This window comes from Spea bombifrons, chromosome 3 (assembly GCF_027358695.1).
Source record: "Spea bombifrons isolate aSpeBom1 chromosome 3, aSpeBom1.2.pri, whole genome shotgun sequence".
Lineage (NCBI taxonomy): Eukaryota > Metazoa > Chordata > Amphibia > Anura > Pelobatidae > Spea > Spea bombifrons.
Window position 1 is genome coordinate 83,080,223 of NC_071089.1, and position 26,801 is coordinate 83,107,023.

Consider the following 26,801-nt stretch of genomic DNA (forward strand, 5'->3'; position numbering starts at 1 on the left):
ACCTTAAACACTTTTGATTTGTCCTGGTAATCTTGTTGGAAAGGCTCCCATACTGATCTAACTTAATACTTGTTATGAAAATGGACAACAGGAAAACTGCAAAGAGCAGATCATCAGAGTATGCTAATAATTTGTGATGTACACACAGGCATTGGATATCTGGGTTATTCCTAATTGCTTCCATAAGCAGCTCCAGAGTGACTATGAACAAGAGAGGGGAGATAAAGGGCAACCTTGCCTCGTACCATTTTTAGATCTCAAAAGAGCGGAATAGTGCCCCATTAATTCTGATCCTCACTGAGGGAGAGCAGTAGAGGGAAATAACCCAGTGCAATAAACTATCCCCACAGCTCATGTGTGACAGAGTAGCTGCCATGAACTTCCAGTCCACTCTGTGGAAGGTCTTTTCGGCATCTGTGAGCAGCAACACACAATCTCAATTTGTGGCTCTGGCCATATGAATGAGGTTCAAAACTCTTTAGAGTGTTATCCTTGGCCTTTCTACCAGGCACTGACCCACTTTGTTCTGGGTGAGTAAGTTGGGGCAGTTCAAACCCAACAACCTAGTGTTTAATATTCATAGTCCTTTTATGGTGTGCTTCTCTGAGGAATGGCAGTGAAGTAAAAAATGTTAAAACAGTGCAAACTAGTCTAAAACATTAAAGCCATAATCCTGTATTCCACTATCAATAGTGAGTGGACATAAGGGCCTTCCTAGATCATAATGTCCAAGTAGGTCTTGGAATAAGACCACATCAATTGGAAGGGCTTAGTAAGGGCTTTTAAGGCTAATCTGATGGCAAAAAGATTCACTTACCTTTAAAGTAAAATACACTGTTAAATATTTTTTATTGATTACCAGTGTCATGCAACCAATTTTTCTGCCATTATACTTCAATTAGCCCTTTAGGCTTAAAATAATTAAATACAGTGCATCTAACAGAAGGCAATGTCCTGTCCGTTTTTTGGAATGAGCACAAAGATCAGGGTCAGACTTTAAGTAAGGTTGGAAAAGGAAGCCAAGGTGAAAATTCTTCATCTTCACTCAGGGTTACTTGGTACCTTCAAGTAAGACAGTTTATACTAGCTCTTTATATTGTTAACTCATGTAGTCCTCTGTTGGTGTGCACGTGCGTCCTAAAATGCTTTGTTTAGAAGCCATTTAGGACAGATACATACGTCCTAAATCTTTGACAGCATCGCTGGCTTTCTGCTAACCAATCATTTGTAACGGCTGCCGGAGCGAGCTGATGAAGTCAACCTTAAGGTTACAGGACGGTATATCTCCTGCAGGGTCTGTCCCTACTGGCCGATCACACGCATTGCAATGCCCAAAGCAAATCTACTGGAGACTTGCTTAGTGATAGTAGTGTGATAAGTACAGGATGGTCACAGGGAAGAGAGTGAGAAATAACGCTTCTCCCACTTCCCAACAAGTGGAAAAAGTATTTTCATTTACTTAGGGAGAATAAAAAATAAGAAAAAACCCACAAAAATAATATAATAAAAAAACAACATGACATTACTGACATACATGACATGTTCCAGAGGTCCCTAAAGGGATCTCTATCCATGCTGTACCAGTGAAAAAAAACCTGTACATGTAGAGCTATGCCTTAGCTGTACATGTAAAAAGTATAACTATTGAAAAGCCATAACTATTGAAAATAGTGTGAGGGAGAAAAAAATTTGAGGGATGTGGATCTAGAACATGATAAAGCATATGTGTGGTGTATGTCTGTAATCAGGGGATGTTGCGGAATATACATTCAGTCAATGTTTAACAGGGGAACCTAAAGTGTAGAAGAAAATTGCAAAAACTTTTTTTTATATATATATATATATTTTTTTTTTTTTTACACATACTATCGCTCGATTATTTTTCAAATGTCTCCAATTTCAAAAGAAAACCCTGTTTGTTCTGGGGGAAAAAAGGATGCATAATTTGTTTGGGCACATCAAACACAAAAAGCGTAATCTTAATTAAACCCACATATGGTAAAAAAATGCAAAATACCTACAGGACACGAGGTACAAAAACGTTTGGGACTGAAGGGATTAAACAATCATGTAAAGAATAGCATCTAATTTTTTGACATGTGTTAAAACATTTAACAATGCAACTTATTTTCTGCTTCAAAACATTTGCTTTTGGGTGTCTTTATTCCCAACCCTGTAGACTTGTTCTTCTTGCTTACTTTTGGAATAGAGTGGCTAATTGCTGAAACAAAAAAAGAAAAGGGAAAAAAGGTTTGTCCTGAGATACAAATACAAGACCACACTCCATACATTTTATATGGGTGTATATAGCACATGAGAGACTGGTGCTGGTGACTTGGGTTTTGAGTCCTACCAAAAACTCTCTGCAGAAAACAAAATAAGTATTTTGTGACTCAAAAAGAGACTTGTAAATGTCAAGACCTTGCCAACTGAAAATGTTGCCTAAATCTGTGAATACCTGTTAATGGGGGAGAGTCCAATTTAAACATTGGGCAACTTGGTGGATATGTGTATATGGCTGCTTGGGATACATTTAAGTGTAGAGTAGCTATATTGTGCTTAACAATAGACATTCTACATGATTTACAGCTACATATATTTTTCTCTCTCTCAATTTCTGTATGTGCTTATGTTTAGTTTGTTATTTCCCATGTGAAGTAATTTTCCTTTCTTAACACATTAATTGCAGTTAAGAAATGTTTCCCTGAGAAATATGCTAGTAAGTTGTCAATAAAATACCATGTTACGCAACTAAATCAGAATGGAGCAGCTGCCTGTGAGAGATCTGCAGAATTATTTTCTTTTGGTATTCATGCTGGTCAGCAACAAAATTAACCCCCTCAATACCAATCCATGAAGCATTTTCACATTTAAGCTTTCAACAATCTGGTATTTGTTCAAATAAACTTTATATCTCATATTTATATATTCATATATAGATATTTATATATATATATATATATTAAAATTACACATCTTTTTCTTTATAAAAACAATGAGTTATCCAAATGAACAACAGGGTGGGGAAAATAACACAACACATTAAAAGTGAGAATTCAACACCAACAAGTCCATGTAGCAGAACACTGGGTCGGTTTAGTTTTCCATTTTAGGGAAGGAAACCACTGTCCCGGCAGGTTCCAAGACAGCTTCACTTCTAGAATCGCCCTTTCTGTCAATGATATACTGAGCAGACGAGGAGGTGTAAGCTTGTGCAAGTAGGCCATGTATCTAAAGACTTGTCCAGAGGTGCTACCATCATCGTCTGAAAGAAAAAACACGGATGCATCCTATGAGACTTGGATTTGTTATTTCATAAACTCAGCTGCATATTTATCAGCGTAATTGCTCTCGAGTTGAAATGACTAGACCTGGAGTGAGCAACTATGGCTTGCTGTTCAGCTACTGTTTGCTACTAACTTCATGTTTCTTTCTCCCCAAAACCCATATATTGCAGAAAAACAGCAACGTTAAGTTAAATTCTCATATTTATTCCCGAACTGCACGTGAAATACTACATAAATTTAGTAAATGCATTTAAATCATAGTACTTTATTTTTCATTTCCAACAAAGTTCTTAAAGGGAAAACTACTATATGAAACTATATATATATTGTATATTACTGTAGTCTATATTACTTTAGCTATGGCATTTTGCAGCATATGGTCTAATATGAATTACTTCTATAACACTAATAACTTTTTGCTGATAATATTAGTAAACAATCTAAAGTGAGCATACTTGTGCTGTCCACTGCTATAAGAATCTAGGAGATGGGAGCTGGCAGTCTCCAGATTCCAGTCAAACATTTCTAGAACTTTGTGGCACTCTACTCGGTTCTTCAGTCCAAGACAGAAGAGCTGCTCAACCTACATCCAAAAGAATAAACATAGAATGAATAATGTCCAGAGTAAGTCAGAAGACAATGAGTGGGAATTTAGTACAGCTGTCAGCACACAACCACTGCAACTAGTGAAGATGGTAAGATGCTTCATAACATACCGTATTGGCTCGGATATAGGCCGCACCCTAAAAGTTAGGTGCTTTTCTAAGGAAACATTTTTCTTAGTTAAAAAAAAAAAAAAAAAAAACGTAGAATAGATCTGCTGCCACTCTGCCCTCCACCCGATATATATACTGCCACTCTGCCCTCCACCCGATATATATACTGCCACTCTGCCCTCCACCCGATATATACTGCGACTCTGCCCCCAAGATGTGCCCCCCCCCACGACTTATCAAAGAAGACTCCCGGCGGGAGCCAGCACGGGACACCTACGCAATACGCATAGACAACTTCCGGTGCCGGCACTTCCACCGGCACAGGAGATTGTCTAAAGGCATCGTGTAGACGTTCACTGGCTGCGGCGATGCGCTTAAACTCTCCCGTGCCGGCACTCCCCCCGTGGAAAGTGCAGGGGAGGCTGTCTGAGCGTATCAGAGAGTAGGATGCAGGTCCCCTGCTCCGCTGCGGGGGATCTGCATCCTAACCCTGCTGCCTGCCCGGCGCCCGGAACTGCATGTCCCAGGCGTCGGGCCCTATCCCCTGAATATAGGCCGCACCCCCACTTTAAAGATTTAAAGTGGGGGGAAAAGTGCGGCCTATATTCGGGCCAATACGGTCCCGTTGTATGAAATTCCACTACAATCTGTGTTAGAGTAGATGCCATCAAGTCAGTGATGATAAAATCTCTATATAACTGAAGGAGCAGTACCACCTCAGAGGAGCAATCTTTATATAAAAGTAGAAATACATGGTCACACTGGGCAGGGCTTTAAGCCAAGTGCATTGTACATATCTTAAAATAGTGACTTTAAACAATAACTTCAATGTAGCTCCAGAGTGCTTTGGTAGAGTATTACCAGGAACAGCATTTTAGGTACAAATGCACATCAGGAAACTTTCCAGGAGCTTTCCTCTGAACCAGCCACTCCTAATTTATTGACAATTTCCTGAAAATATGCCAAGAAATGTGCTGAAGAAACTCCAGATTTTTACATGGGACACCACATGTATTTTATTTCTAGTTAATATTTAACATACTGGAACAGCTGTTGTATCACGGTGAGAAGGCAGCGGAAGGATGAAGATGAAAAAATTGCAGAAGAGGATACATAAAAAAAATTAAGGAAGAAATCTATCTCTGAAGCCTTTAGAAAGGCCGCAAAACCCGGCATGATCCTTAAATAAGCATACATACTGCAAGGTTTCATAGCTAGGGAACACAAATTAATTTCCCTTTAATCACAACAAACCATTAATAAAGGAATTAGTCTCCCTGTGGACAAACCTTCAGATACTGGATTGCTTTTTGTACATTCCAGCCATGGTTCTGCAAAGCTGCTTGACATTCATCCGTGGTAACTCCATGGACCATGTCTTGAACCTGCACAAAAAAGAAACATAACCTCAAAATGTAACAGGCAGAAACATCAAGATTTGCTGATCAATAAATAATATCACAATAACAAAGAGCATGCCATTAAACACACATACAAATAGTTACTCAAAAACCCACTCTTATTGGTTAAACGCGGTTCGATTCTTAAAAGCAAATATGTAGAAACTTCCTATTTTAATGAACATCATCATTCGACCCATACATCAGAAATAAAGTATGAGAATTTTAGGTATCAGAGCCTATGACCCCTGCCAGATTCTAGGAGGTGACTCAAGTTTTCTGTACAAGTAAATTACATTGAAGGGGGAGGTAAAGTTACTACCTATTGGGCTCTAAGTGCTTCCCCTCCCCACTGTATGCAGGAGAGTTTTTATTTTTAAGATTCATGCCTTCCCCAACAATTGTTTGGGGCCTAAAACATCCCACTTCCAGCTGTGGGAAGTGGAGACAATGAAACATTCCCTAGCTCTCATCTAGTGGATACAAACACCTGAGAGCCAACATACTTTTATTTCTTTTAATTTTCTTAAATATATCATTTTTTTTACATGTAGAGGAGAAAGTTGAATATATTCTTTAAATAAGTGAACTCTTCAAGTTGAAACTGTTTTAAATGATTTTTTTGCTTTTCAGTGAACAAAATTAACTTGGCAGATACTGTCAGATAGCACGTACGCATTTTAGTAAAGCAACATTTTCCTCTATCCCTAGTACCTTTAAAACAAATAAAATCTGCAGACATTATCCTTCCAATGGAAAAAAATCCTTTCAACTCTGTACCTATACAACATGACTTCAGGCTAGCGTTGATGAGAAGTGTATAAGGGGCAATTATTCTTCTGAGGGCAATCGCCGATAATGCAAGGAACAAAGCTCTGTTCTCTCGTACAGCCTATTTTCAAGTAACCATTTCTATCTATTCCCAAAGGTATTTAAAAACTAAAAAGACTACACTAGTGAGAGCAATGAAAAACTTACTAGTCTGATTTTTTCTGTAGGCCTAAAGCCACCAGGCCCATCGTAAACAATTTTTTGCAAGCTGCAAGAGGTTTTTACTCCAGCCTTGGCTGAATAGTTGCTGTTGTTGGATGAAAAGTTTGCTTTATAGTCTGTCTGCTGTACCATAGGTCTCACTGTTGCTGTGGTAATGTTCCTGCTGACAGGAGAATCTTCTGGGCTTTGAGCTTCTTTGAAAAACTTTTCATATTTGTCTAGGTAAGAAGGCCTCTCTGGGAGAAGGTAGTAATGTGTATTGCTAACCTTCTTACCGTCTTTGACAATAGGAAGGATACAAGGTCCTTTTGGAGCCTCTTTACCTTGGGCCTGTATAACTTTTGGGGTGGCATATTTAGGGTCAGATGCAAAGCTCTGGGTGGTTGGCATGGGCTTACTTGGCGACGTAGAAAGGTAAGAACCTATGGACAATGGAGAGCAGAGGTTAGACCTCTGCTGTGGGGAGCCCACATGAAGCAACATAGGACTAGGTGTCCTAGAGGTGGGCTGAGACATTGGGTCACGTGGAGGTAGAAGTGGCGGCCTTCCCACTTCCTCTCCTCCAAAAGCTGGAGATAGATCTCCAGACCAGCGTTCATGTTCATTACGCCTAACAGGTCTTGGAGGTATGGGAATCCTGGGAGGAATTTGAGGTTTGTCCTCTGATACAGTCACACTGATGCTGGTAACAAACGAACTTGGGCTGGGTGAGGAAGCAAGGGAAGAAACTGGGACATTGAGTCTCTTCATGCATTCTTGCTGTAGTTCCTCAAAGATCTCAGATGTCTGAGAATGGTTGGGCTGCTTGCCATCCTTAGGAGGTAGAAAGAGGTTGTCCTCCACTTTAACTTTACCCTGGGGCTGCTCAGTCTGCTGCACACCATAGTAATTTTCTCCTTTTTCCCTGGCCTTCTGAAGCAGATTAAGAGCTACTTTCTCTCTCCGGGAAAGCGAATCAGTGCTATTGATTGTACACACTTCATAATCATCTTCATCTTGTGCCACCTCATCATATGCTGGAGGAGCTGGCAAAGGTTTAGAATCCCAATCCACCACTGGAGTTGGATGAAGAGGACGGGGCAGGGAGCGTGATGGACTTTGAGGAGGTGTCTTGTCAAGCAACGAGAAAGCCTCCATGGCCAGTTTAGCTAAAGAGGGAGCAGTCTGTTCTATTACAGGAGAAATGAAACCTGGACTTAGAGGGCTGAGTGCTTCTCCAAAATCAATCAGAGCCACGTCTCCCGAAGAAAAACTACTGCTTTTAATGCCAAGGTGCTGACGATCAGTCACTTTAGTGCCAGCCACACGTGCTGAAGGTTTCACCAATTTGAGTCCTTTGGCTGGTGTTAGCTTCTTAAGCGAGAGCTTCTTGACGCCTGATGAAATGGAGTCGTCGTCCTCGTTGACAGGATTGTAGGAAGATTCTAAAATGCAGGAGTGAGGTTACACAATGAGACTGGTAGTAATTTCCTTTAAAAACATATATTCCCCAACAAACATATTAGTTCTTAGAATAATGATCTCAGAAACAGAAAAAAAAAGCAAACACAGATAAGGGTACTGATTTAATATAGAACTACAAATGCTTACTCTGAGGTAGAGAAATAAAATATTTTCCAAACCTGAAAGGGAAATCTCGTTTGCTACTTGACAACTAAAAACAAAAGCATTTCCAAGTCAAATGGAAATATGCGTAAATATTGCTTTACTAAATTAAACATAAAGGGTAACAGAATATTTACAATAATAAGAAGCACAAAGTGGTTAATCAGAGAACAATGGCTGACTTCTGTGAGATGTCACATCTGAGGGCTCTATCCCCCCACCGAGAGATGTAGGCAGGCTGAATGTTTCACTGTACATTCTGAAAGGCAGGTAGGGGTACGTAAGTACCGTATTGGCTCGGATATAGGCCGCCCCCGTATATAGGCCGCACCCTAAAAGTTTGGTGCTTTTTTAAAGAAAAAGTTTTTTTCTTTAAAAAAGCACCAAAAAAACATGCTGCCACTCTGCCCCCCCCCCGAGATATGCTACCACTGTCCTCCTCTGCCCCCCCCCCCCGACTTACCGGAGCAGACTCCCGGGTGTCTTGCGGGGCCGGCGGGGGACATCTACGCAATACAACTTCAGGTGTGCCGCCCCCCCCCCCGTGGGAAATGCTGGCAGGGGAGGCTGTCTGAGCGTATCGGGGAGTAGGATGCAGGTCCCCTGCACCGCTGCGGGGGATCTGTATCCTAACCCCGCTGCATGTCCCGGGCATCGGGCGCTAGACCCCGAATATAGGCCGCACCCCCACTTTAAAGACTTAAAGTGGGGGAAAAAAGTGCGGCCTATATTCGAGCCAATACGGTAAATCATAGATATCTACATGGAAAACTGATAAAGCCACATTAGAGGATAGAATCAGTTGAAAATCCCATCTGAGAAGCAGACTCCTTGGGTAGGAAAAGCTTATGTGAATTCACTTTTGAAAACTTGTTGTTTTCTATGTTGGCCCAAAATAATTGTGTACGCTTTGACAGCGAGACTTAATTCTGTATTATGGACAGCCAAGTCATTTTTAAAAGAAGAAACTTGCAGAGGTTGGCACTTCAGAACGCATAGTGAAAACACACAGAAGAAATATTAGATCTAACATCAACTCATTGTTTAGTTTATAGAACCTTCTATGGATTCTAATAAGAAAGTTTATGTAGCAGTATTAATCTAAGAGAAGATTAACTCTAGTATGACTTCATCCTATCATGGATTGGTAACAGACACATTTACACTTACCACTATAAACAAAAATAAGTAAAATATAAATATAACTCTTAGTAGAATCCTACTAAATGTTTAATATTCACATTTAAAGTGACTGTGAAACATACAGTATTCGCTTCACTGATCTCAATGCTAAACATATAGTAGTTTCTGGCAGGCAGCAGTGCAGGGTCAAAAGCAAAAGCGCATCCATGCACCTGAGCTGCATTCATCCCTAGTAGAGCAGGAGGTTGGGAGAAATTATATATTTCTGGAAATTAAGCAGGTCAATTTAAAATGTATATTTCTGTTCCTTTAAATTATCAGTGGTAGGCAATACAGCTTGGTGTAAATATTCGAGGGTACAATCTAAAAAACAGTTAAACGTTTCTTTCATGGCAGTGGAAACAGTGCCTTTTAATGGAAGTGGTTAACTAGTCTGCTAATGCTGCCTATTGACAGCTATAGTAGGTCACAGCAGCAAACGGCACACCTAGAGGTACACAGTCGGTGGGAGATACTGCTCCCCCACAATGCTGAGCAGTAATAACTCTAGTAATGGCACATCCTACAGCCAATGTAGTTACGCATGTTTTGATGTTTTACTCAAGGGGAACAGCCCTTCAAAATAAATGTAATATCCATAGTAAGTAATGAGATGTTACACCCTTGCACTCTACGCCTTATTAATAAACTGACATGACTTAAGACAGGTACACAGCCTGTTCTCAGCATATAATGTGCTTCTGTCATGTCAGAGGTTCTGGGTGGAGCAATAAAAACAAGCTCTCGCTTCATTTCTGCCTGTTTTCACAGCTCTCTCTTGTACTAATTCTAATACCAAAAGCTTCTGCCAAGCAAAAAGGCGAGGCCAGAACTCAGAGACCATTCCCCAAACAGACTCACTCATATGCATTTTCCAGTAAAAAGCACCCTTCTCACCAGTTTTAAACACGTACCTGTTAGTGCAAACTACCACCACTGCAAACGCATTAGTGTAGAAAACACGGTGGTTCCAACAACTAGCAGGCACAACAAACAAGCGCATGTCTTCTGGAAATTTTGACACAGAAAGGGTATTCTCTTTCCAGGACAGTAATGTGTTCAAGGTGTTTTTATTGATCTAGTAATCAAGATGTATTTGTTTAACACAACCCAATGTACTGGGTTCTTACAGATCAAGGGAATTCGAGGTGAAAGAGGCCTTGATGACAAGTGCACTCGAACGAGAACGAGAAACTGCGAGAAACAGTGGGCAATTTTAATTAAGCTTAAGGTTTTGCTTTGTAAGACTTAGAAAGCAGTCACGAACATCACTGCACACAGGTCATGCCAAAGGCCAAGCAGTGTGGAGTTGGTTTGCAGGCAAATAACTCTGTACCTTGAAAGAGAGGAACTACAAGAGCACAGAGTGGGCAGGAACATGGCGCGCGGAGAAGGGAGCCACGGAACTTACTCTTAAACAGGGCGGCCGGCTGAGGAGGGCGTGGTGGGGGTTCTCCTGAGAGAAGAAAGGCCACAAAGCATTTAGAAAGGGTGGCAAAGGACAGGGGAAAGAGGGAGAGAGGGGCAGTGGATGAAAGAGGGTGACACAAAGGTAAATAAATTAGTACAACTGGAGATGAAAAGGAGCAAGTTAAAAAGAAGAGACCAAAAAATATATATATATGTTGTTTGCCACAAAATATTAAGCTATAAGACAGCGCAGGGGAAATAACAAAAACAGCAAGTGAGAGTGGAAGGAAAATATGAGAGTTAATGAAAGAATTCATGAAAAAGAAAAAACTAACTAAACAAGGTAAACATGGAGCTCTGAGTAGTATAAATATGCTTACATGAGCTTAAAAGATGGGTGGGTCAGTTATAGCACCGTGACACTCATGCGTAATGATTGCCAAACTACCTAAGATCACCTCTTGTAGCTCTGCCATACCCTAGTAGTTCAGGGAGTGATGGGAAATAGATTTAATAGCTGGGGCAAAGTCACTGTGGAAGGGAGTTGAGTTCATTATGAAGTAATTGAATGTAGGGTCTAAAAAAGTAAATTTTCAATTAAAGGAAAACAGCAGTTTGTGTGTTAATTGTAATCTAACCTGGGTTTAGATTATGTATGTGCTTTTCGTAGGATGGCAAGCAATCTCTGTTGGCTTTGGCGGGGAGCGGGCTATGTGTATCATATTTTTTTAAGTTTGTGCATAATTGCATGTAGCCATGGGGTCCTGAAGTACTTCCATTAAATGAGCTGCACACAAAACATGAAGCCTCAAGGAAAACGCCCAAGAGAACAGTCACATTTCAGAAAGTAGTTGCTAATATACTCAATACAAGAAATTGTCTCATAAATGCTTACCTTATTCTGTACATTACAAAGGGTTTAAACTGATTAAGCTATATTAATTACGGTTCCGTTTTTGTACAATCTGTCACTATACTGTAGCATATCGAATTCTGATTACATATTTTTTGAACAAACAGAGAACAGGCTAAACTGCTTGTATAAACAGACTGTACAAGAAGAGTTTGCATGACTAATGTACATATTTCTTAACCTGTGCTGGCAACACTACATTTACTCACGAAAATACTTACACCGCATGATTGTCGTGGCTGCAGTTCAACTGTGGGCAAGCTTGTCATTTTATATGAATGACAAGTCTGTTGTCAGAATTACCACTCATTAAACATTATTAAAAAAGCTTAAACAGAAACCAGTTTATCTTCACTTGTATTGTCACCACTTACTCTTCATACGTGAATAATACTGCTCCACTAAATCTGCTACATATTTTGACGCTGTATGTAAATACTCATTTTAATTGCTAAAAACAAAAAGCATTGGCCTTTATGTGGAAAATGAGCTACAGAGCAATATCACATTAAGAGGTTACTTCACTTACTTTTTGCCCTTCCAGGGAGCCGAGTTGGACGAGTAGTACCTTGATCCAATCCTAGTATATCAGGTGGGTCCATGGGATTTCCCAGGTACAGCCTGTAGGGGGAGGCAGAGAACACCTAATGATATACGAGTGTTAAACTTCTGTTTCAACTAAAGAAAATGCATGAGAGAATTGAGAAACAGATACATTGACCACTAAGTAACTTAACTTACCTTTATAAAATATATTCAGTTTGGGTTTATTCATTTTTTAAAGTAGAATTTAACTCGATTGGTAACTTGTGATAATCGAGCCAACCAATACAATAATACTGAGGTGCATAAGTGTAGAGCATTATAGAAGGTATAAGCTGCCATAAAGGTAATAGCATTGCCTCACTTTCACTGAAGGTAGTCTTCATTCACCAACTAAGCATGATAACTCAATCTCACTTGATATGGAAAAGTGTTAATGTCAAAACCCAGTGGGGTCACATAACAAGAAACGTAGAGGAAGGAAAAGGCAGACAGGGGAAGCTGTGACATTCACAATCTCTGATACAGCTCATCCAGTCGATCACATGCTCTGACAAATCACAGTAAGGTGATTGTTTTCCTTACTCATCAATCCGGTCCGGGTAGCCCCAGCAGTGGGCAGGTACAGTGTCTCCATGGCCTGTGTGGATGAAGCTATTTTTAAGTGGCCGGCTGATATCGTGAGCAGACAGTCCTGCCACCGATGTTACTGCGTTCCTTGGAAATTGCCCAACTTTCAACGTTCGCTTGTTTTGACCTCTCCACCAGTAATTCTCTGCCCTGTGGTTAAGACAAATTCTCGATTATAGGAGATGCAACATCAAGCAATGAAATGAACATAACACCCTCCATTCTGTAGTAGTAATTTTCTTTCCCAAGTCAATGCAGGCTGTAGCCTCTAACAAGATTACAATATGTGCTCCTTTTAACTTACCTTTTAAAACATGGTAAAGTCTGTGACTACTATAAACAACTTGGGTACAACAGTGTTTTCTGCTGAAGTGCCTACGTGTTCAATGTAGCTGATTAACTCTCTGCCCAATTAACACGTGGGTGCTTGCATAGTAAGAGTGAGTCAGCCCTTCTTCCTGTCATCCCTGGAGAAACACGCTCAGACAAAGCACAGAATCTGAGACTTTAATCTGTCACAAGCACTCCTTCCTGCCTCCTCTGGAATTCCTTCCGCCTTTCACTAATTACCTTTCAGCAGACGTCAGCGGCCAGAGGACACCAGGCAAGATGTGGCAGGCCTCCTCCCACTACAACTAGGTATACCGGATTAATTAAACATGGAAATTAAATCTCTGTTTATACGAAAGATCTAACTGCTTCAAACACCATTTGCATTCCTAAATAGGCAAAAAAATCAGGTTGGTGTTTGGAGCCAGAGAAGAACAAAGTCTAGATCATGGTTATTTTAGGTTTCTGTCTGGAGAGAGAGCTCTTGATGTTTGAAGATGCTTTAATACAGTTTCAGCAAAAACCAGCAGGATTAAGTCTCAGAGATTGCTCAAAGGTTCTATGACCTTAAAAGATACAAATCTATCATCATAACATATGCTGAGTGCTACATGCAAATCTGGAAACCTTTCCTGAAAAGGTGAGTAAAGCATCCTGCTCTGGAGAACCTGCCTCTAGAACTGAATAATAAAAATGAGACACGCGCTAACTATTCTAATTGACCAGGGAAAAAAAGGAAAGAATTATACTGAAGCATGATTACTGTCATATTATAAAGTGCTATTTATGAAGGTATAAAAAGCAATTAAGAGCATATAATTGTTTACACCTATATACCCAACATCTTGTTCTCTGGTGTATGCTTAGATACTTGAAAAAAAGTTTTATTAGATATTTACGGTTTAATTTAAATCATGGTGGAGATAAAACTGACATATTAGTAAGAAACAGCAGAGATAACATAAGTACATGAATATGCAAAGAAAATTTAATAAGGGTGTAATTAATCTATGTTGCTGTCAATGGACAACACTTTTGTAATTTATTGAGAAAAAAACTGGCCTAGAGAGAGTTAAGTGGAATCAGTAACTGGAGTGGAGAGATAGACAGGGAGCAGAGCTGCAAAAGCAACTCTGATTCTCAATATTTAGATTATTTCCTAAGCATGCAAGAGGTTAAGGACGCAGCCTTCAAAGGCTTTCCATTTGACACAATGCTTCATTCATTATGGTCAAAAGATCAGCGACAATGTTGCTGCAAAGCAGGGACTTCTCTGGCATCCTTGATATATCAGATCTGCAACTCCCATCACGCTGTGCAATTTGGCTGATTGTTTAGTCTAAGGAGGTAACAATGCCAGATAATACATGTCTCTGTCTTAAAATAATCACACTTTTGAATGTAGTACTAACTAGTGAGCAATCAGGATAAAGGGATATGTTAGCAGTATGACAAATCAGACCAATGTCAAAACGAACTTACAAGTGGGTTCTGGGTTACTCAAGCTTTCATCATCTAATACTACTAGAACTAGATCATTTATCCCCCAAATAATTTGTCCCCAAATATTTCCTTTGGTCTCTCCTAATTTCTAGATCCACATGAGCTTTAAAAGCCTATTACTGTGAAAAGACACCTAGGTAAGTCACACAGATAAAATATATAGTACAGGGTATTAAGTCCTGCAGCACCTGGGCAGAAATCCCTTCTTCGCATGATCCTCTGCCCCTCCTTATTTCCCTAATTTTAAAAGATTTTTGCTTTTCGTTACTTACAGAACTTCCAGCAGCCTTGAAGCCCAGTGTCAATCCTTTGCTCATACAGGACTTCTGTCCTCTCTACTCCAGCACATCTCCTCCTCCCCCTGTACGATAACCCATCCCTTCTCTGAAGATCTGCTCACCTGCCCCCGCCGCACTGTTGCCAGCAGGAATGGGAGCAGTGTGTGGGTGTGTTACAGTGTAACTAAGCTGCAGCACGCCATTGGTACACATACTGGGTCAAAGGAAATGAGTGCATTTAAGTTCGCTATTCCTCGTTTAACCCTTTCTATAGATTTCAGAAAAGCTAAGCTTAAAATAAACGCACATTTTTCTCACGCTGATGTGCTCTGAAACAGAAGTTCTGACCTCTCATACTACAGGTGCCAGTGACATGCATTTGTCCCACATTTTTGAAACATATTCCAACGATGCTATATTACTTAAGGCAGAGAGTTCCCCATATGTTATGTAATATATATATATATATATATATATATATATATATATATATATATATATATATATATATATGTTTAGTCTGTTCCAGGAATAGCTATAAAACAAAAACTAGTATTCCCCTTTCAACTTTTATTATATGGGGTGGCTCTTCCAATATTTTAAGGGACACTTCAGACATCATACTTTTGTGCACATAATAGCTGTGTGGTCCCTTTAAATGTTCATGCCAGTTTTGTGAACGCATGGGGATTCTGCACAATCCCCTTCCCATCTTGATTTGTCCCTTTTACGCCTCCCAGCTAAATGTTTTGAGGGATATTTGTGCAGCTGATACACCGATCAGCCATAACATTATGACCGCTGACAGGTAACTGCAATAACACTGATATTCTTGTTATCATGGCACCTGTCAGTGGGTGGGATATACCGTATTTGCTCGATTATAAGACGAGGTTTTTTTCAGAGCAAATGCTCTGAAAAATACCCCTCGTCTTATAATCGGGGTCGTCTTCTAATCAGACCTCAAATAGAGGTCTGATTAGTAGACTAAGATCCAGATCCCCCGCACCGCTGCAGGGGACCTGGATCCTCCTGTCGTCGCCCCCCCCCCTCCCCACACACTTACCGGTGCTTCCGGAGGTGAAGTTGGCAGCGGGGGTTTGTATGCGTCCGTCGCAAATACCTTCCCCGACTGTCAGAGATTAGAGTTCCAGAGTTCCTGATCTCTGACAGCCGGGGAAGGTATTTGCGACGGACGCATACAAACCCCCGCTGCCAACTCCACCTCCTTCCGGCTGCCGCGGAATGAGACGTCAACCCGCTGCCCCGGCAATGCAGCAGGAAATTGGAAGCACCGGTAAGTGTGTGTGTGTGTGTGTGTGTGTGTGTGTGTGTGTGTGTGTGTGTGTGTGTGTGTGTGTGTGTGTGTGTGTGTGTGTGTGTGTGTGTGTGTGTGTGTGTGTGTGTGTGTGTGTGTGTGTGTGTGTGTGTGTAATGCCTTACACCCCTATATGCCACTCTGGCACTTAGGGGGTTAAAAGGCATATTATGGGGCAGAGTGGCATATAGGGAGGTATAAGGCATTTCAGGAGGCAGAGTGGCGTTAAGGGGGCATTTAATAGTGCACTCTGCCTCCTGAAATGCCTTATACCTCCCTATATGCCACTCTGCCCCATAATATGCCTTTTAACCCCCTAAATGCCAGAGTGGCATATAGGGGTATAAGGCATTTCTGGAGGCAGAGTGCTCTATATAATGCCTTTTAACTCCCTTAATGCCACTCTGCCTCCTGGAATGCCTTATACCTCCCTATATGCCACTCTGCCCCATAATATGCATTTTAACCCCCTAAATGCCAGAATGGGATATAGGGGTATAAGGCATTTCTGGAGGCAGAGTGGCACATAGGGGGTCAAAAGGCATACCATGGGGCACAGTGGCATATAGAGGGTTAAAAGGCATATCATGGGCCACAGTGCCATATTGGTGCGGCAAGCCTGGGGGCAGATGTGCGTAACTGGGGGACAGGTTGGAAAATACAAGAAATAAAAACAAAAAAAAAATATTTTTCTCAATCATAGCTTTTATTAAAAAAAATAGTTTACATGAATTAACATTTACTGGTAAAACTTTTTTCCTTTAGGGTCGTCTTATATTCAGGCTTTTTCTTTTTTTCCTAAGTTAATATTCAGATTTTGGGGGGTCGTCTTATAATCAGGGTCGTCTTATAATCGAGCAAATACGGTATTAGGCAGCAAGTGAACATTTCAAACACAATGTTGATGCGTTAGAAACAGCATAAATTGGCAAAGCTTTAGGATCTGAGTGACTTTGACAAGGGCCTAATTGCGATGGCCAGATGACTGGGTCAGAGCATCTGCAAAACTGCAGCTCTTGTGGGGTCTTCCGGGTCTGCAGAGGTCAGTACCTATCAAAAGTGGTCCAAGGAACAAAAAGTGGTGAACCAGCGACATGGTCATGGGCGTCCATGCACGTGGGGAGAAGGCTGGCCCGTGTGGCCAAATCAACAAACTGCTGTAGCTCAAATTGCTGAAAAAGCTAATGCTAGTTCTGATAGAAGGGTTTCAGAACATACAGTGCATCACAGTTTGTTGCGTAGCCACAGGTCAGTCAGGGTGACCATATCCTGTTGTAGTAGAGGCAAGAACATATTGTAAAGTATAAAACTATAAACGTAGGTAGGTTTCCATCAGGTCTGTGAGAATATTATTGTAGATCATAAACGTGGAACTTAGATGCACCACCCAGGGCACTTTAAATGGGCAGTTTAATGTCCCCAATATGCCCATTAAAGGAGTACCCTGTACTGGTTCCCCATGGTCTGACATTTCCTGCCACGTGCCGGCAGATGTGTTCAGAAAGAACACCAGAAAAATGTAAAGGGACCACAAAGCAGTAATCATTTCCACAAGGGCTGAAAATATGAAAAGGGTCATTGTGTAAATTGCAAATTTTTATTGTTTTCACTCTGTTAATGTGACAGAAACAGACCCACATACATATACAGTGCTTGGGAATTGTGTCAGCACCATTATAATAATGCAGACACATTGAACAGCTCTTCTTCAGTAATGAAGAAGTTAATAATTACACAGATATATTCCAGTACAGCAGGGCAAGGGTTATGTACCTGTGCTGCCTCCCTAAAGCCTGGGCATATGGGGTGTGGCTGAGATTGGCGCTCCTCTGTGATTCATTAGCAGCTTCCCACCCAGAACTGATAACCTAACCCACAAGGTAAGTCAGTAGCAAAATCACAGCGTAACTCATATACTACCAGAGAAGCCTTGCACAACAATACAGGTGTTGCAAGTATACTATTTCCTCTGACAAACACAGGGTTAAAGTCACTTAGGAATATGGAAGAAGTACCTGCCCTCGATGACCGTTATGACATCGTTGATCTGGATGTTCAGTTTGTCTGGTTCCTGGAAGTCCTGCAATGCACGCATATCTGTTGGCTGAGCCTGGGGTACAAAGGATAATAAGAGTGTGACCAGCCTGTGTGTGTGACAGAAGCATAAGGTAGAACTACTGCTACTACACAACAAGCAGGGCCAGCAGGGAAGCAAAACCAATTTTAACCTTATTCACTTATCATAACACCAGGTAACCAGATAATACCAACTGCTAGCACTGCTAGCACTATATGAGTACTTACGGCCTCGGTCCCAATGCCGATCACTACCATTGCTTTTCATTGCTTTCAGATTAGCCTAGTATATATATACAAGACACTGCCTGTCCCTAATATAGGTTGCAAATTATGCAGAAAGCTGGAGTTGGCTGAGACAGCCAGAAAAAAATCTTCTCTTTGGCCCCTGGTCTCACCTCCACCAGAAAGTCTCTGAGTGCTACAAAGGTTGGCCTGTCCTCAGGTTTGTGTGCCCAACACTGCAGCATGACATTGTAGATGTCCTGTGGGCTATCCTCGGGCCGACTCAATCGCTCTCCTTCCTTATCGATCTTATGAAGAATCTGTAAGGATTACAATACATTTATTTAGAAATGTAGTTCTCAACAATAGAGGCTTCTATAAATCCAAAGCCATTAATTAAGGGGCAAGACGAATATCATATTCCAGTTATATATAACATTTCCGGAAATCTTGAAGCCATGGAAAAGTTTTTGACAAAACGCAGGCTGGAGTAGTTTTACAAATTAAAAATTATTTTCTTATCCTGGCAATATGAAATGCAGTGTATATAAAAGTAAGTATTATGCTTGAAATAAAAGTACAGCTTATTCAGTAAATAATAAACTACATTTGCTTGTTAAACTTTATTTTTTGTTATAAATGAAATAAGGTCAATTTATGTTAAGAACATTTCAACAATACATGAGAACAGAATGTTGGTCTCACTATTTTACTGAGAGAAGGAAAAGAAAAACAATTTACTGGCCAGACACAGCCTCAGGTAAACATTACACGGTGATGGGGAAGAACATTAAAAGGAATCATTTAGATCAAAATTAGAAATATTTTTCAAAAAATTTAACCGTGAGGTCAGTGGGAGGTCCCCTGAGGTCAGTGGGAGGTCCCCTGACATCAGTGGGAGGTCCCCCTGACATTGGGGGCATTCCCACTGACGCCGGGGCGTTCCTGCCGATGGCAGCGGGAAACACCCCCATTTAAAGGGAAAATGAGCGGGTAGTGGGGCGTGTCAAGACCCCGCTCCCGGAGGATTCGGGTCTTGACCCGGAGAACCGGTGCTTCACCCGGGAATATCCGGAGAGTTCCCAGGTATGCTGATGGGAGTACAATATAGCAGGACACAGACAAGATACACAGGTAGCAAAATTAGTAAAACAGATGGAATAGCAGAATCACATTTGCTGAAGTTGTCCATGTTTATTTTACGGAAAACAGTACTATAATATTATTTCCTGTTGACTTGTATTAACCCCTTATTTAGCGTACCCACACAAATTATATATTGTTTTTATAGGGACAAGAAGGGCTTTCTTTAGATCATATCACCTATGCTACTATATTAAAAAAACACTTTTTCTTATTTGAACAATATTTTACTCTTCTACAAAACCTAACGAAAGCTAACGAAAATACCTGCTAAACAAATTCTAATATTGGTCCTGAGTTTAAAAATGACCAATGTTTTTTTTGTTGTGTTGCTTGTTTTGTAAGTAATAGGGCAATACGTATTACAAACCATTTTTTCCAAATCATATTGTGACAGCTTTGAAGCTGGTCAGTTCAATTCATTATCCAATGAATCCATATATGTTTGAAAACTAGGCACCCCAGAGTATTTAAAATTGGGGTATTTTCCATGCACCAATTCTACCACCAGCCTAGGCAAAGTTTGCTGTAGTATTTTTCGTGTGTTTTCTTTACACACATATTGTGTGTCAGGTATGAAACACCCAGCTACTGGTATATGCCACTGCCAAATGACACCCCAATACGTATTCAGCAACATCTCCTGAGTAGAGTGATACAACCCATGCATGGGGCTGTCAGGTTGTGTAGAGGCTAAAAGACCAATTTTCAATCTGGAATTTTGACATCTGGCCATTCTGACTCCATGTCCTATTTATGACTTCTTTAAATTCACCTCATCAAGCCATATATTTTTGAAAACTAGACAATCGCAGGGTATTTTAATTCTTTCCATGCACTAACTCTACTACCACAAACTTTGACAATGTCTGGTGGTGATGTTGAAGACATAAAGCCTTTCAATATGGTGAATAAGGTCGCTCCTAGGAGTGGACGAACAGGGCCCTCTATGCTTTTTTGCAATGCAACACCAGCTGAGCGAAGAAAGTGACCGTTGAACGATTTCTATGCCCGTTTAACCCCTTAACGTGCCAGGCACATCAATTGTCGTTAAAGGGATGCATTTCCGTGACGTGCCTGGCATGGCAATTGTCATCAAGTGGTTCATGTATATTATATTTCCTTACCTGGCTACCATTGAGTCCAATCCAAGGCTCTTGCCCATAGGTGAACATCTCCCACAATGTTACTCCAAACATCCATGTGTCACTTGCATGTGAGAAAGTGCGAGTCTTTAGGCTCTCTGGTGCACACCTGATAAATATTAGCACATGGACAGAGAAGTATTTAAGACAATTATCAAAGGAAATAATAGTGACATTCAAAGGCAGTGTGAAAAGGAACAATTGGAGGGGAAACCTGGGCCAATGTCAAAATGTTTACTTTACGGACAGAGTGGTTCATAAATGTCTCCCTGTGGGAGTGGTACAGGCTAATAAAATGAGGGAATTTAAACATACATGGGGTAGGCATAAAGCTATCCTGAATCCATGGCAAGACCAATGACTGATAAATGCCTTTACTTCAGAAAAAAATGGTAGACTAGGAATGGTTCTTTTCCACTGTTAAATTCTATGTTTCTATGAATGAGCATTTTTATGCACTTAATAGGAGAGCAATCTAAAATCAAACTAACCAGGCAAAGGGCACTTTGCGATGCTCTTGCATGACATAATGATCATCATTCTTAGGTAATGCCCTCATAAGACCAAAGTCTCCAATCTTAACCAAATCATTGGAGGAGAGAAGAATGTTCCTGGCGGCAAGATCCCTGTGGATGAACCTTTTGGATTCCAAATAAGCCATGCCATTGGCAATCTGAATAGCGTAGTGACAGAGTGTGGAGATCAAGAAATAGCCTAGATTCTTTCGCAGTCGGTCTAGGAGAGAGCCCAAAGGAGCAAGCTCTGTTACCTGGAAAAGACAGACTTTAAAACTTTAAAAACATACTTTAGGACACAAACTCCAACCAAATTAGATAACTGTTTTTATAGTATCGTGTTTTAGAGTATCGAGTTCTAAAACAAAATATTTGATAGACATGAAGGGGATAGGGAGATGAATTTAAATTTAATACAACGATAACACCTTGCATTATACTCTTGTTACTGGATGTCACAGATCTTGGACTTATGTGGCCACAGCACTAGATTCTACTGTATTGTATTTATTATTTAAAGAAGATGAAGTAAGTGAAAGTGAAATAACATGAAAAGGAGATGTCAATAAGTACAAAACGCCTTCATGCAAACACCATTCTCCCTTCTCTTACCATCTTCATGGGGTGTGTGAGGACTACTCCATATAATCGTATGAGATTTACATGGTCAAGGGAATGCATGGCATTCACTTCTCGGATGAAATCGTCCAGGGCGTCTGGCTGCGTTAGGACATCGGTCTTCAAACACTTTACAGCAACATTCAACTTAGAATGAGAAGAATACAATTGAACCATCAAGAGGACATGATTAATTATAACTTGTTGATCCAGTTAGAAATGATTTTGCAGTCAATAAGTATTTCCTCTTTTTTAAGCAGAATTGGGAATTTCTGTGAGGGTTTTGCCTTCTTCTGGGTTAACTGTAGGTTTGAACTTGATGGGCTTGTGTCTTTTTTTTAAACCTAAATTACTACCTAACTGTATTAAAGAAATGCTTAAAAATTGACTCAAAACATTGGCAACGTATGCAGCTATTTGACTCCTTGAAGATTTACTTTTACTATATATGTAAAAAGCTGAATGGTATCTGTACCTTAAAAAAGGATAGATTGAAAACCGTCAAGGGTACCTACCAAATTGCTCAATGCTAGGGTAGCTAACAATCCATTATAATGAAAGCTACATTAAAACACAACATACTTAACAATTTGCCTATTGAAAACACATAGGAATAATGCAATGAAACAATGCGGCCTTCATCAAAGTATGGGGGTAAAATCTAATTGGTAACCTACCAAATTGCCATTAGGAGTGCTCCATTCTCCTCTCTTGACCACGCCAAATGAGCCATCTCCTAGCTTCTCAAAGAGGGAGATGTCCTTCTCTGTGATGAGGCATGTCAAGGCTTGCTGACCTTCTGGTGGTGGTGGGCTTGGAGGTTTGCGGAAAGTACTCTGGGGCTGTGGTGGAAATTCTGAATCTAGACGCTTGCCACTAAACACCTGGGGACAAATTGGCAGGATGTTTATTTAATGGAAAGGACAAGAAAAACATCACATATCTGGGAAACGTGGATGCATAGATTTCCACATATAAAATTGCAGTAATAAATACAAATAACAATGGAAGATTATATTCATGACTGCCTTCATACTGTAAAGATAACACCAAAAGTCAGAAGTCAGAGAGATGTAGGTTACATAGCTATGGTGTAATGCGGGGGTACCCATGGGAGCTATGAATTTCAGCCTCTAACAAACTTAATACTTATAGTGTGCTGAGTTTCCTGGAAAAGTGCAACAAATCTCTCAACTAGGATTATCAGTTTCCGCTGCCAGAGTCCTGCAGCTGAATCAATCTCTCCTTCTCCTGCTAACTGTCCCTAGAAAGGAAATCCTGGGACAACTGCTGACACTTGTACAGTATGTGTGTGTCAACAGTCCCCAGCCCAGCTCTGAGACTAGAAGGAAATCCGATACCTTGAGTGGGTGGGTTCTATTTTCAGAGTAACCCCAGACCCAAATATTCCAACACTGCAGACAAAGGATTCATGGTGGCAAGATTAACATCTTCAGTGCTATATTATTTTTGTAAAGTGCTAATTCTTATATATATATATATATTTCTATTTTAGTTTGTGTCTGGGGTGAGTAGTATGAGAACCATTCTGGGTGTTATGATATATATAGATATATAATGTGAAACCAAACATCTTAAAGACAGAGAACACAATTTGCCTTTAATAAACTTTATACGTATGTATATGTATATAAATATATGGCCCCACTGCAAACCACATAATAGTATCTTTTCTTGGACTAATACAGCAATATCCATGTTAAATTACAGACCTGGAAAATGCGTGCCAGCATCACATGTAATGTCAGGCTAGGCTTACTGCTTGTCACTAAATATATTATTTCTATTAACCAAAGATTCAAATATTATTATTGTCCAGAAGTCAGCACTGTATGTTACACAGTGCCTGCCTGTGACAGCTTAGATATCAGAGAGTGGTGGCTGTACTAAACCTTAAGTTGAAACATTGTGAATAATACCCACAGGGACAGGAATGGTCACAGCCATGTATTAAAATACAGCTGTAATGCCTTTCCCCCCTCAAATATATATTTCCTGTTTTGGAACAGTGCTCAACCTCTGTTAGGTTGTACAATAATCGCTGAAGAATGTGGATTATCAACCAGATTCAGGTCTGGGCTTTGACTGACCACTGCACAACATTAAGGTTCTTGCTTTTAATCACTGGTGATTTAGTAGCATGTTTAGTGTCACTATCCTATGAAAAGAACCGCTTATATCCCCGGGCCAGGACCCTTGTAGATTAAAAATGGTTTTGATCTGAAAATGGTCAGTCATTTTCTCTGTCGATCCTCCCTTTGTCACGGCCGTTATCTCATTTGGTGCCAATAAAATAAGCACCCCTTTAGTATGATGATAACACAACCATAGTTCAATTGGGAGTGGGTCTACTCTGGTCGATGGCCAGTCTCCACACATAGAATTATGTGCAAAGGCCGTAAACATTTTGGCCACATCAACCTGTAGTTCCTATAAGTTAGCCTTTTTGTAAAAATTCAAACATCATTTAATACTCTGTCAGAACTTCTTCTGACCACCGTTTCATAAAGCCCAGCTTGGTGGAGAATTAAATTTAGAAGCAGCACACTCACTAGGCTTCAACAGTCAGAAACAGACTAGGATTTGGGTAAAAGCTTTCTTTGAACATTAGTGATTTAATCAGTTCAAACCATTGGGATAGCCAGAAAATCTACTGGTTCTGGCCCTTGAGGCCTGGAGTTTGGCACTCCTGCCAGTTGCGCCATAAATGAGTGTCTTTCCTCTTAGCCATGGATCTTTACAAAAATGTATGCCTTGGTTTTCTTTCCTGCTTTACACCCTCCTTGAACTTTATTCCGGAATTGTTTTGATAACCTGTAGGTCTTCATGATGCTATTTTTATTGATTCGTTTCCGGCAGGCTTTGTAAAAGGTAAGGACGTGTAATTAATTATGTGACTTCTCTGTTATTGGAGACTTTATTTAGAGGTAAAGTGAGTGAACTATAATGAAATCAACAGGATCATCTAATTTGTGTGGATCATTGACAAAAAAATCTATTTTATATCTTGGATGAAAATATGCAAAAAACCTAAATTGTGTGTACAAGTAAATATTTTGCAAGTACAGTGCCTCGTATAAGTACTGTACATTTCTTGTAGATTTATGCCAGCAACTGTAGACAATGTAACCCGGCAGTGCAAACATTTGTAAAACAGAATAAGAAATGAACTAAGCCAGACAATGAAGGCTTGTTACCTTGCTCATCCAAGATTTCCGTTTACACATAGCTTTTCTCCTCTTTACTGCTTCCCATAGCCGCCTCTGGCCTAAGTGAACAGAAAAAAAGAAAAATAACATGAAAAAATAAAAAAACACAACAAATCACCAATTTAACGAAGAAAAAAACCAATGAGTGTGGACCACAGACTTTTGTTTCACACTGGTAATTTTCTATTAAATAAAAAAAAAGGCACAAGGTAACTTTAAACTGGGCTGTCATTTGGATTGTATTTACCTTTATTCTTGCTAAACTGTAAAACCATGTATGTCTACGGTCACTTACTTCCCCAATGCTCGGTAGGCATAGTGCTCACGGTTAGATAGTACGCCTTCCATTACCAATGTTCTGCTGCAAACCTATCCCTGAAAGGTAGTGGATCATCAACCTGGCATAACCATGTGCAAAATCGCTGGTTTCTTGCACAAATATCATAGCTGACGCCAGGCACCTGTGTTAATACTGGATATGTCACTATTCTGAATATTTTAGGCTCTGCAATCTTATTATGAAAAGTAAGTCAACAAAATTTAGACAGCGGCAAGTTAAAACTCAGTATGGCTCTGTGTTTTCACTATGTTGCATATCAAAATTATTTAATTTTTTTTTTAGTCTTAAACAGTATGTTTTTTATTCCAGAAACTATTGTGTTGGCCACTCCACTGCATTTTTTTTGTCCGATCGGAATTTATTAGGTTATAAATCAATATCAGGTACTTGTCTAGCAGACAAGCATAACATACATTTTGACCTACGGACAGCTACCATACAACTTTACAAACTTTGAATTTTGTGAAAAGAAAAAATTAGACTACATTTTTAAATTAGTCCCAGGATGCACTCAAAATGTTTTTTTTTAATCATCTCATTATCAAGGCAGTAAAATATACCATGTAATGTGATGAGCTCAGGTACTAAGGTACAGAAAATATACCTAGCACATATTTAAGGACAGATATGCACAGGATGGCATTACCTTTTGTGTACAGTAGTACTGACATGCCAACACTTCAGATTTACTAATAACTGAATTGACAGACAAAATCCATGACACTATCTATTCTGATACACAGCAAAAGTGCTCTGAAAACAATATGGTAAGAAAATATGATCAACTTCTTTGCACATCAATTCCACACTGCACATTTTCATATGAGGAAAAACAAAATGATTAAAAAGGAACACCTCTCATTGAAATACCTAAGAGGATTTATGGCTCATGAGAGGTAACAGACTAGATGAGCTAGGAGTACTTTTTAAAGTCTTTGTTCTGCTCACCAGGCCGGCCCATGCCAATCTTCTCCAGGTCTTCATTCTTGACATAATCAAAATGGGAAAGCCGCGTGATGTTGAGGTCATCGCGTATGCGCAGGAAGTACTGCTGTAACTGCACTTCGCTCAGGAGTTCCAGAAGCCATTCTGAGCCCTCATCTGAATGCATGTTACTCCCCAGCCTCTGTATACAGGACAAAAGAACGTGTTTAAAGGAGAGATTGGCGAACTGTGAAAACAGGAGCAACCAAATGTGTACTGCACAGTTAATCCCAGAAGACCCAAAAAAATAAGTATTCTCTCACTCTAGGATGCTTTTCAATTTGCCTAACACACACAGGAGGATATGACAGAATGAAAGTAGGAGAGTAAAAGTTCAACACAAAGACAAAAACATTGGCAGGCATGAGGCTTGATAAATAACTTTCTTTCTCCTCCGGACTCCATGTATCACATCCA

General features: G+C 40.1%; 1 protein-coding gene across 1 annotated transcript in view; it reads right to left on the reverse strand.

Moving 5' to 3' along the window:
• Positions 1–3,684: 3,684 nt before the first annotated feature.
• The window catches only part of TNK2 (tyrosine kinase non receptor 2), a 44,265-nt gene continuing 21,148 nt past the window's right edge, over positions 3,685–26,801 (reverse strand). The window contains exons 2-15 of the mRNA XM_053460371.1: positions 26,349–26,526; positions 25,049–25,119; positions 22,508–22,714; positions 21,825–21,977; positions 21,189–21,466; positions 20,680–20,806; positions 18,583–18,729; positions 18,124–18,218; positions 12,635–12,829; positions 12,036–12,127; positions 10,595–10,639; positions 6,382–7,820; positions 5,293–5,388; positions 3,685–3,870 (exon numbers count right to left, since the gene is read on the reverse strand). Coding sequence (XP_053316346.1) covers positions 3,685–3,870; positions 5,293–5,388; positions 6,382–7,820; positions 10,595–10,639; positions 12,036–12,127; positions 12,635–12,829; positions 18,124–18,218; positions 18,583–18,729; positions 20,680–20,806; positions 21,189–21,466; positions 21,825–21,977; positions 22,508–22,714; positions 25,049–25,119; positions 26,349–26,526 — 3,309 coding nt within the window. The remainder of the gene's footprint in view (positions 3,871–5,292; positions 5,389–6,381; positions 7,821–10,594; positions 10,640–12,035; positions 12,128–12,634; positions 12,830–18,123; positions 18,219–18,582; positions 18,730–20,679; positions 20,807–21,188; positions 21,467–21,824; positions 21,978–22,507; positions 22,715–25,048; positions 25,120–26,348; positions 26,527–26,801) is intronic.